General features: G+C 39.1%; 1 protein-coding gene across 2 annotated transcripts in view; it reads right to left on the bottom strand.

Moving 5' to 3' along the window:
• The window catches only part of LOC109934922 (programmed cell death 6-interacting protein), a 55,149-nt gene that overhangs the window by 26,417 nt on the left and 15,887 nt on the right, over window positions 1-12,845 (bottom strand). For both annotated transcript variants that reach the window (XM_048595829.1, XM_048595830.1), the window contains exon 2: window positions 7,843-7,897. In XM_048595829.1, the coding sequence (XP_048451786.1) occupies window positions 7,843-7,897 (55 nt within the window). The remainder of the gene's footprint in view (window positions 1-7,842; window positions 7,898-12,845) is intronic.

Below are 12,845 nucleotides of genomic sequence, written 5' to 3'. Positions count from 1 at the left end.
TTAGATGGGGTGGGTGTGGGGGGGGGGGAGGGGGGAAGAAAAAAAAATTATGTCACAACTTGTCGGGTTTCTTGAAACATCAACTCTAAAAAGATAAATATTTCATGCTTTGTCCTACACTACCAATTAATAGCCTTTTTGTGAATGAAATTCCAGTGAAGGTGTCCTGCATGGGCAAAGCTGGATGCGTAGATGCTAATGTATAATTTCCTTACTCTTATTACATGATAGTTGGAAAGCAGCTGTGGTCAGTGAAACTTAAGGATATAAAAAGTTACCAAAACAATTGAACTATTTAAAAAGCTCTTCTTTGGCCATGTAGTTTTTTTTTAAACCCACGCAAACAAATCATATGTCCAGTATCATAAATTTTCACACCTAAAAAAAAATGAAAATGAAAATAAAAATAAAGCTGTTCATTTTAGAATGACACTCTCAAAAGGACAGAACATTTGATCTGCCTGCGATCAAAGAGCCAATAAATTTAAATGTCTAGACCAGAAGTACTTGTCATGTGCTTAAACTCTGCACCCTAACTGTCAGAAAATCCTGAAGGCTAATGTGCTTTTTCTTAAAGAACTGGAGTTACCAACATTGGAAATTCAAAACACTCAGTGTCCAAATCTCTCCATAGCTGCATTCTTTTCTGTCCATGTAATGCTGTGCAGCCCAATAGCCATTCAAACCCAGCCCCTTGCATGACCAGAGTATATGGTCACCCCTAATATAATTGACGCAGCAATTGTTTGGGTTGTAATATTTGGAATTTGATTGCCAAATACCTACACTTTTTTCCCCTTTTCCAAAAATTCTTTTTGAAAGGTCACTCTTCAGGCAAGCTTTTATTTCCTAAAACTAGCTGAATTATCATTCTTAATCAGATTAACTTCTGTGAAGCTACTTGCAATATTTTATTATATTAAAAGATTCTGTATAAACTTAGTAGAAGGCAGGACTGCAACCATTTAAAAACCTTTATAGGCCACAAGAAGAGTAATTCTGGTACTGTTATAAAGGGTGGAAACCTAATGATAGGCATTTCAAAAATGGAGTTGCAAGGAAGAGGAGGTCAGGTTTTGGAGGTGACAACACATTCAAAGACTATGAATCGGAAAAAGGGATTTGATATGGATCTATGTTTTACAAAGACAGAGTGGCCAAGGGCCGATTTTGTTTTTGAGAAGGGTGATGATGGCAGATTCACAGGGGAGGAAGGCAGTACATGAAATGAAAACACCTATCCACTCCTGAGAAAAACAGGAAGTTACAAGGTTAGCAATTTAGCTTATTCATTTCTTTATTCATTCACGGGATGAAGGCATCGCTGGCTAGGCAGCATTTATTGCCCATCCCTAATTGCCCAGTGGGCAGTTAAGAGTCAACCACATTGCTGTGGGTCTGGAGTCATGCATAGGCCAGACCGGGTAAGGATGGCATTTTCCTTCCCTAAAGGACATTAGTGAACCAGATGGGTTTTTCCGACAATTGACAATGGATTCACGGTCATCATTAGATTCTTAATTCCAGATATTTATTGAATTCAAATTCCATTGGCAGGATTCGAACCTAGGAGCCAGACAATTATCTGGGTCTCTGGATTAACAGTCCAGCGATAATACCACTAGGCCATCGCCTCCCAGTAGTAAATGCAGAATTAAGGGAGCAGGGTGTGGATTGCATAGCCAAGATGACGGCCTGAGGAACGACAAGCAAAAAGCTAGAAAAGAACCCATATATAGGGTCTGAAACTAGTCTGAGTGTGGCGGGGCTCCTTTGGGCTTGGAGAAGAGAAGCAGCATAGGCAGCTGATCACATTGTCTCAATCTTAGAAATAAAAATTAAAATCGGTAAACACCTCACACTTGTTCTTGGAGGCAAGGATGAAGGAAACGGTATAGGGTGGTAAGCTGACCATTTACTATGAAAATGCCCCTTAGGAACAAGTGATGAGGGCAGTATCAGGGGTAGCACTACAGTGAGAAAGCAATGGTTTTCACGGGGGCCGCAGAATGAAAGTGGAGAAGTGGTTGAGGAAATCATTAACTGCAGAAGTGAATGGAAAGCAAAGGTTGCATAGGTGGAATTTCTCCAAAGATCAGGTCTAAATGCAATGGGAAGATGGTATGGTGGCAATGTTACTAGATTTGTGATCTCAAGGCCCAGGGTGATGTTGAGGTTGGTTGGCTCGCTGAGCTGATTTGTTGTTCCGCAGACGTTTTGTTACCATGCTTGATAACATCCTCAGTGCAGCCTCCGATGAAGCGTCAGTGTGTTTTCCTGCCTGGTTTTTAAACTCTGGGGTCCGTTGCAATGGATTGCCTCACTTCCGGGTTTCCTCCGTAGTGGAATGTATACGGGGTCGAGTTCAATGTGTTTATTAATAATTACTATTATAATTATTAATAATTATAAATAATAGCCTGATAGGGTCTCGTCTGTGTGCCACTCTAGATCCACAGCAACATTGCTGAATCTTAATTGTTCCAACATCAAAGAATGAGAGTTCCTGGTCCTAAAATTTTAGTTCTGTTTGAGGAGTCTGGCTACAAGTTCAATGGCTATTTGCCTATGTAACAATCATAGCACTAAAAAAAAATCCATTCTTTATAGCATGCTTTGGATATCCTGTCTTCTTTTTCTTGGCTTACATGAGTTCTTCAAAAACCTCCAATTTGGTTGCAAAGGGCTGGATTTTCATATGTAAACAAGAACATGTTTAGTACTTTCCATAATTTGCATACAGGAGAGGTCCAGCAACTTGTTTAAACAAATCAAATAAATTTAAGGGGTTTTAGTTGGGTTTTTGAAAAATTTTAAAATGTAAAATGGGTTCATGCTGAAACAATTTTGTTTTAAAGCCTCCAAGTCAATTCTGTATGACAAATGTGATTTTCAGACTTAAATGTTTCAATGTATGTCACATAACTGCAATCTAATTTTCTCGAACTACATACAAGAATGCTTATTAATTGATTATTCAATTTTAAAAACACCATTTTTAAGTCTGTAATACCATTCATATCGAATAATGAATATTACTATATACAATTATCTAAAGAATAATTGATGCAAAAACTGGAAGCCATGCCCACAAGTTTCCAGCTTTGAAATCAAATTCTTACTTGAAGGTTTTAATTGGCAGATGGTTGGATTTGCTTCAAAATCAGCTGAGTGACACAGCTGATTGTGAAATCTATGTAAATATTGTTTACGCTCATGAAAATTTCTATATACACAGGTGGCACGGTGGATTAGCACTACTGCCTCACTGTGGGAGTGTGGAAAATTCCCAGATGAAAAAAAGGCTTTATAAATGACATTTGACATTTCCCCAAAATTTCTGCAGAGCTTCAAAGCTGTGATCACCAAGCAGGAAACCTCTGGGGAATCTCCAGTAATAGGTTGCTATAGTGAAATACTACACAATGCAGTTTTGGACTAGAAGGATTTAGTTAAAGGTAAAGTTAATGTTAATGTTAATAACTAGGTCAGTAGCGGTACAGTAAGGCACAATCAAATTCCTGCAGTTATTTGATCAACCTGTTCAGAAATATATCTGAGATATACGAGATATATCTGAAAAAAGGAACTTGAAGCTTGATCTTCTGGCCCAGACATAGTAGCAGAACAACGAAAAGTGCTGATGGATCATTCAATCGTGTTCGGCTCTGGAGGTCCCAAGCATCATAGATGCCAGTCTTCAACCAATTCAATTCACTCCACGTCGCATCAAGAAACAGTTGGAGGCACTGGATCCTGCGAAGACTAGGGACACTTACAACATTCTGGCTATAGAACCAAACTCCCAACAATGCAGAAAGAGGCCATTCAGTTCACTGAGTCTACACCTACCCTCCCAAGTTCTGCCAGGGCCACTTGGCTTCTGATCACATTAGGGCTTTGATCCAAACATGAAAGAAAGAGCTAAATTCCAGACTCGAGATTAGAGTGATTCCCCTTGACATTAAGGCAGCATTTGACCGAGTACGGTATCAATGAGCTCTGACAAAATTGGAGTAAACAGGAATGAAGGGGAAAACTCACCACTGATCAGAATCATACCTCACACAAAGGATGAAGGTTGTAACTGCTGGGAGGTCAACTGCCTCAGCCTTAGGACTTATTCTAAAACTAGCCTGTTCAGGCATGTGTTGTAATGTGCGGATTCAAAATGGGACTTGAATCCAAGTCTCTGGCCCAGAAGTAGGAACACTCCAAATGCACCACAAGAACAACCCCTTACTCTTCAGGGTAGTGTCTAGTGTCGTAGGCCTAATCATCTTCGGCTGCTTAAATGACTTTTCCTCAATAAAAGGTCAGAATGGGAATGTTTCATCATGATTGCACAATGATCAACAACATTTGTAACCCAACAGATACTGAAGAAGGCCGTGTCCATATGTAGCAAAACCAAGACAACATCCAGATTTGAGCTGATAAGAGGCATGTAACATTCCAACCACACAGGTGCTGAGCGATGACCATCTCCAAAAAGACAGAGAGAATCTAACCATCAACCATGACAGTCAATGTCATTACCATCAAATATCCCATTACGAACATCCTGAGGGTTACTGTTGACCAGAAACTGAACTCATCCAGCCGTAGGAATACTGTGGTCAGAAGCTAGACATTACGTGGTGGGGAACTCATCTCCCTTCTCCCCAGTGCCTGACCACATCTAGAAGGCATAAAACAGGTGTGTGATGAAATATTTTTCACTTGTTTGGATGCTTCAGCAACACAAAAAAACCCTCTACACATCCAGGTCAAAGTAACCCAACTGATACGCACCGCATTTACTCTCTACTTACAAGTTACACTGCAATAACTCACCAAAGGCTACTTTCAAAGCACTTTCTAAACTGTGACCATTGCCACTGAGAAGAACAAGGGCAACAGATTTATGACAACACCACTACCTGCAAGTTGCCCTCCAAGGCACAATGGGCTGACCTGAAATGATATCACTGTTCTTCCATGCTCTCTGGGTCAAAATCCCAGAGCTCCCCTCCCAACAGCACTGTGGGTGTCCCTACACCAAGGACCGCAACTGTTCAAGGCAGCTCATCACCAACCTTTCCACAGCAATTAGGATGGGCAAGAACTGCTGGCCTAAAATGCTAAAATGTTCAAGAACCAATGCCTACAGAGAGCTAGATGCTTTTTATTGAGATCTACTACATTTGTATTCTTGAATGAGTGTGTTATACCCAAGGTGGTATGTGATTTTCTGCAGAGATCACCATTTTCTTTGTGAGATAAATCTTAAGTAACATCTTCCTCTTGATTCATCTTACATGTCCATAAACAAAAATCTTTTCAGCCATTCAACTAATTCATCTTCAGCCTCCAATGAAGCAATTTAGTAAACACAGCTATCAGAAAGGGAACCTTACATTTCACTGCAGCACTAAGTAGGCAACAATTCTCTCTTTGGAATCGGCTTTCACTTATGACAAGATGGCAACTTGACACGAGTGGAGTACCACAGATCAGTGCTCAGACCATATTATGTACAATACATATATCAATGACTTGGATGAAGAAAGTGAATTACTGCTGCCAAGTTTGCGAGTGACAAAAATTGTATGGGAAGGCAAGTGGTTAGGATGACAAAACTTCTGCGGAGGGATTATAGGTGGTTAAGCAGGAAAAACTTGGCAGATGGGGAATATGGGGAAACCTGAGCTTATGCACTTCGGCAAAACCAAGAGAGGAAATGGAGCAAAACTGTAGAAAGCTACAGAACAACAGGATTTGGGAATCCTCATCCATGAATCACAAAAAGCTAGCATCCATGTTCAACAGGGACTGGTGAAGTCAAATACAATGTTGGCCTTTATTTTGAAGGGGATGGAGCATAAAAGTTGTGAGATTTTGCTAAAACTATACAAGGCACTAGTTAGACTACAGCTGGAACGCTGTGTATAATACTTATCTAAGGAAAGGCATACTCACATTGGAAGAAGCCCAGACAAGGTTCACTAGACTATACTAGATATGTAGAGATCATCTTAAAAAGGAGATATTGAGTAGGTAGGCCTGTACTCATTGGAATTTACAAAAATGAAAGGCAGCCTTGTTGAAATATACAAGGCTGTTAGGGACTAGGCAGGGTAGATGCGGAAAGGTGGTTTCCCCTGGTGGGAAAGTTTAGGACCAAAGGACATAACCTCAGAATAAGGGACCGCACATTTAAAAACAGAGGAGGAAGGATTTCTTCTCTCACAGAGCAGTGGACCTGTCGAATTCTTTACCGTAGAAGGCAGAGCAGACTTGATGCGCTGAACAGCCGAGTTCTGCTCCTACGTCTTACTGTCTATAGCTTTTTTTGGCAATTTCACTGATTAAAGAAACTTAAAAACTTATCTGCCTTCAATTCTACACATTTACTGTAAATTGGTGGAATTTCATTCTATTTTCTGAACCAGTCACGATAACATAAGTAGTATCAAAACAAAGTTGCTGGAAAAGCTGAGCAGGTCTGGCAGCATCTGTGAAGGAAAAAACAGAGTTAACGTTTCGGGTCCGGTGACCCTTCCTCAGAACTACATAAGCAGTATAATCTTCATTATGAAAGGAAAGGAGTTAGAGGAGTCATCATGATCATTTTCTAACTTAGCATAATTATGCACGGTTTATTGAAGCAAGCATATTTTAAGACAGGACAGATTTCACAGGAGAAAACGTCTCGATAATTTTGAGTTAATCTACGAGTATGTTCCAAGACTAACATTTAACCCAAAAACAAAAGATTTCCTGAACAGAGATGTGACAAACGATATTCTCAAGACTCAGTCCTACCAAGAGCACACAACTAACTGCTGCTTATACATCCAGTTCATACTGTGGGTTCATCTTCTGTAAATTTAAGAAAGCTGAAAGTTTGCACCCGAGTGCCCGAAAAGAATGTAAGAAATAGGAGCATGAGTAGGTCCAATCATGCCATTCAGTAGAATGATGTCTGGTCTTTACCTCAAATCCACTTTCCCATCCTATTCTCAAGTCTCTTGATTCTCATGGGAATAGCTGAGGATCCATAAAATGGGTGCCAATGCCAAACTGGGTAATGCTAGCTAACATTCAGCTATTTAAAAAAATTAAAATTGACATGATAATTGGCTAGTTCTCCAAGCCTATAGGTTTAATGCTTTAACATCACAGGAAGAACCAATTAATATGACATTCATATATTTAAATTTTAAACTGAAACCTTTTCTCATTAAGTATTTCTTTGCATTTTTTAGGGATACAGACAAAAAGTAAATTACTATCCAAGTATCAAATTCTAATGCCAAGGATAACAAGAGCAACAGGAACACGAAAAATAAATTCTGAAGACAATAGATGGAAGGTTTTGGAGAGACATTAGATATCTCCATGAATTCTAATGGATTCAATGCGAAGGAGATAATGATTCTTTTCATTTTTAAAAGGCTTTTCACTACCACGAATAATTCTAATGCACTTCAAGGTCAGTAAGTGACTTTTAAAAATTATTGCTTGTTGTCCTGCAGGCCAGTACAGCAGCCAACTTCCAAATAACACAGACCCAAAACAGACGTTCTGGCTCAATGATGCCAGTGCATTTTATCTGGAGTTTACAGCTTTTTCAGGTCTTCAGCAGTGTCAACAGATAAATGTTCACCAGCACAATGGCAAAATCTGCCTGCTTCTCTTTCAATCAGGCAATGGGGTGTTTTATGTCAAGCAGAGGAGGAAGACCACTACAAGAGGTCGGCAACATAGTAAATTCTGCTTCGAAGTACTCCTAATATGCAGGAAAGAAATGATTGTAAAAGGTCAGTACAAAACATCTACTTAGATAGACTTAGATACCTGATTTTCTGAGAATGGAAACTTGGGCTCAAGGGCACACAGTTGATCATAATACCTGAAAGAGAAGCAAATCAGTCAGGACAAAACAAATTTTACATGCTCAGTATATGTTCAGCTATTTTGAGATTTAATTGTTCCCAGCCTTTTCGAACAGTACAATGTTATCTTTTATGCTAAAAACTGCAGATGAGGCCTTGGTCTAAGGTTTATCCAAAACATCAGTTTAGGTGTATCCAAGACAGTTGGATAATGCCTTTAAATTGGAAGCCTAATATTGTTCAATTGTAACTTTATGCATTAGGACTTCACAGAAAGCTTCTCAAAGTAGCACTACTTGAAATTACAGAGTTAAAAAAAAAGCCCAAATGTAACAGACAGTGCTTCAAGCAATTCACAGAAATCTAAAGTATTCAGGTAATGTTGTCTTTGTTTGATTGCAGCCACACACAGATGAATACAGCAAGATGTTTCGCAACTATCATAATCCAAATTAACGCTAGCTCCAAATTAATGTTAGCTACAAATTAATTGTTCAATATTTTCATTGCCATTCATTAATTACAGAAGAAATAACCCTGCAATAGAATCCTTGGTATGAAAGCTCATATCTTTTCCGTCAGACCCTAACTGAAAGGGACACTTCAGGTTTTAAGTGAAACAATGACTCAGATCATCCAGTGGTGTCTGTACAATAGGAGCTCACAACAAATGTAAAGGTTGCTGCAGCTGTGTGTGACTGTCCAGAACCACACAAAGATGTGCTGGTAAATCTATGCCATCAAGAATCTGACTAGCATAGCTGAGGAGGTTCCAGATAACTGCTTCTGGTTAAGACTTAGTCCACAGAACTTTGTGTTTGGGAGCTGCTCATCAGACGAAAATCTGTAGCTAAAATCAAAGAAAAGGATTTAGAATTCCAACTGAATAATTTCAGAGCTCTGAAGCAATATAACTGCTCAGGAAACTCTGTTTGAGATACAATATTTATTCTTCAAATCTGACTAGTTCCAGGTATAATAAAATCTCTGCACACAGTTTGATCAGGCTGAACAAAAAACTATAAATTGGTGGTGTGTACAAAACTCAAAGATATACAAAACATATTTAGAGATTTATGGTGTGATGTTCTACATCGACTAGGTTGCAAGATAAGTGAAGACATGTTGATGGAGAAAAGATGACAAAAATTTATTCCCAAAGAATCAGAGATATAATTCAGTTAGGGTCTAGGCCCGAAACGTCAGCCTTCCTGCTCCTCTGATGCTGTTTGGCCTGCTGCGTTCATCCAGTTCTGCACCTTGTTATCTCAGTTATTGTGCCTGTTTTTGAACCATCGAACACAGGAACTGCTTTGAACAAGAGCGTTGAGTGTTACAATTCCCATGAAGACCAACAAAAGAGAACAAATTTATCAAAGACCCCATGAGAACAAAGTTTCACTTTTTATTGTTTGTGTGTGAGCAATCAAACCAACATCAATATAAATAGCCAGGAATCAAGAGGTAAATTGCTGTTGACATTAAGTGTAAATTACACTTGAAGAATAACACCTACAACCAAAGCACATCTCAGACTTGACCAGACTGTCCACTCAGTATACATGGCACTAAACTTCAGTTACAGTAAGACCCCACGGCCAGAAGAAACAGGAATAGGAGTAGGCCTTTAGCTTACTCCAGCATTCAATAGGATCATGTCTGATCTGAAATTTCTCATATCCACTTTCCTGCATTATCCCCACAAATTTTTGATCAGAGAGGTGATCAAAGATATCTATCTCAGCCTTAAACATACATAATAACTGCCTCCACAGCTCTGTGCTAAGGAGTTCCAAAGTCTCTCAATCCTCAGAAGAAATTCCTCCCAATTTCTGCCTTTATTCTAAGACTATGCTCTCTGGTCCTAGACTCTAGAATGAGGGGAAACATCCTCTCAGCATTTACCGTCTCAAGCCCTCAAAGTATCTTATGGGTTTCCTATAGGCTCTCGAATCTTCTAAATTCCAGTGAGTAGAGCCCCAATCTATTTAGCCTTTGCTCAAAAAAAAACCCTCCATACCAGGAATCATCCTTGCGAACCTTCTCAGAATTGCCTCAAATGAAATGACTACTTTCCTTAAAAAGGGGGCCAAAACCGCTCAGTACTCCAGATGTGGTCTCACCAGCCTATTGTACAGTTGCAATAAGACTTCTCTACTCAAACTCCAACCCTTCTGAAATAAGGGCAAACATTCCATTAGTCTTCCTGATTACATGCTACACCCATGTACTAGCTTTGTGTTTCACACACAAGTATCCCAAGTCACACTGTGTTGCAGCTTTCTGTAGGTTTTCTCCTTTTAAATACTATTCTTTTGTTCTCTTTTTCCAAAAAGAACGACTTCACATTTTCTTATATTGTGCTTGTTTTGCCAACTTTGTCAATTTACCTAACCTATCAATACCTCTATGTAAACTGTTTGCATCCCTCTCAAATCTGCTACTTATTGTGTCATCTTCAAATTTGGTTACAGCACATTTGAATTCTTTCCTCCAAGTCATTAAATTGTAAACAGTTGCAGCCCCATACTAATCCCACTGATCACATGTAACCAACCTGAAAGACAGCCCCTCATCTCCACTTGCTGTTTCCTCCCAATTAGCCACTTAATGGGCCTCCTGATCCAGTGGCATGGACATCAGCGGTGCACCACCGAACTTAGCTCTTAGTACCTAATGCACTTTATTAACCGCTTTGTTAATCTATCCTGTCATTTTCAAATATTTGCACCTAAGAACCCAAGACATCTCCTCCAGCATCTTCCCTTTAAAGTTTTACCATTTATTTACTCTTTGCATTCTTTCTTCCTGAATACATCACGTAAGTATTTTGAAATTCATATCTCCCTATTCCATCAGCCTAAGTCCTATTCAAAAGGATTCTAATCATACTCGCTAGTGTACTCTCTCCCAGGGTTTCATATTATGTGAATTTTGAAATTGCTCCTATTCCTCAAGTCCAAATATTAAGGCAAATTAAAAACAGTGAATTTTCAGTGCATTAACTACTATGTAACTTCCCTACCATCAGGAAAACAGCCAGTACAACTTTCCATTTTCTATCTGTCAGAAAATTTAGTATTCATACCATTGCAGCCCCTCGTATCCCATAGCTTTCAATTTTACTATTTGGCTCTTGATCAAACACCTTTTGATAGTCCATGTTATTATATCAAGACTCTGTGGACGCAACCCACAGAAATATGTAAGTAAAACATTTTACAAAGATACCACAGGTGTAGGAGAAATTAACAAATTGCACTGCTTAAGTGGTTGATTTAATTGAAGAAATATTAATGCTAAAATTTTCAGTAACCTTTTAGAATCTCAAGTGTGTCTATTCCATTAAGGTAGAAAACAAAATAAATCCATTTTCTTGACACAAGAGTAACACAGTTCAATTCTTAAGGTTAAATATGAACTAAAATCATTTTTACACAATGTTTGAAATTCAAGTTTACATAGCTTAATTTGACACAATCAACAGTGATGCAAGTACACCAACTAAAGTCAACAGCATTTTGTTTTGACATATGGAAGAAAGAAATTTACTTTTTTGACTTTAATGTTCCACTTGATGAGTACTTTATGGATTCCAAAGGGCTTTCAGATACTTCTGGTTGTAAAAGAGTTTACACAAATCTAATTCCCTCTCCCTCTCAACCTCAAAGGGTTTTCTTTTCCCTGTGATAATGTTTTCTTACTATTTATTTCTGTTCACTCTGATTCTGCGCTTCCTTTCTCATTCCAAATCCATTACTTTCCCACTGACTATCATATTTACTTAAAACCATATTAAATTTCTCTATTCACTGTACCACTGGCATATTGGAGACATGTTGAGTTCTGTGAAGATTGTTCTTCAACATTGTTGTGCCCCATTACAGAAATCTCTATTCCAAGGAACAAAGACACCTTGTCTTTTACACAAAATCTCCAGCATTTTATTTTTCAGATTTGTGCACAACCCCTTAAGCTCCCTCTAGGGCTTCAAATGTATTTCTTTGTAAGTGATTGAGTTAAACAGAGTTTGACATCTGACTGATCTGCCTTCCCTTTCTGCAAGCTGTTTTACACTTTCTGTAACAAACTAAATTATATGCATAATGCTGTTGGCTGTTTTAGCACGTTCAGAACAACTGAAAGTTACTACGACAAAAATATGTATTTTGTTAAATTTCCATTCAGTCCTTTTTGTCAGGAAGAAGCTTTGCCGAGTTTAATGAAATATCTGAAATGCCTGCCAGTACTTATCCACCGACTTTCCCCGCCTGTTTCAGGCAGCTTTTTTTTTAAACAAACGTCTAATTGCCCATATTTAAGTTTGAGGGCAACGGTTTAAGACCAAGGGTTTGTTCAAGAAATAGTAGGGATACAGGAAAATCTAAAAATAGAGACATCTACAAGTACATGTCTACAGGTCCTTGAAGGTAGCACTTTTCATCACTATTTTGGGACAGAATATAACAGCAAAAATGCTATGCTACAATGTCAAAACTAGAACACAATACATTACAGGAAGGGTGCAACTGCACCATGGAGATACAGTGGAGTCACAGGGATTTTGTTTTTCCAGGAACACATACTTAACCGTAGGGAAAGCTTAAATCCAAGGTCTTCATATTTGGCAGCCGGAGGGAGGTGCATAAAATTATAAAATACAGCGGCACGGTGGCTCAACGATTAGCACTGCTGCCTCACAGCACCAGAGACCCAGGTTCAATTCCAGCCTTGGGTGCTGGTGTGTGGAGTTTGCATGTTGCCCCGGTGTCTGTGTGGGTTTCTGCCAGGTGCTCCAGTTTCCTCTCAGTCCAAAGTTGTGCAGGTTAAGTAGATTGGTCATGCTAAATTGCTCCACAGAGTCTAAGGATATGTGACAACAAGGTGCAGGGCTGGATGAACACAGCAGGCCAAGCAGCATCATAGGAGCAGAGAGGCTGACGTTTCGGGCCTCGACCCTTCAGA

The sequence above is a fragment of the Rhincodon typus genome, chromosome 4 (assembly GCF_021869965.1).
Source record: "Rhincodon typus isolate 14 chromosome 4, sRhiTyp1.1, whole genome shotgun sequence".
Lineage (NCBI taxonomy): Eukaryota > Metazoa > Chordata > Chondrichthyes > Orectolobiformes > Rhincodontidae > Rhincodon > Rhincodon typus.
This window is presented reverse-complemented; position numbering and strand designations above follow the sequence as displayed.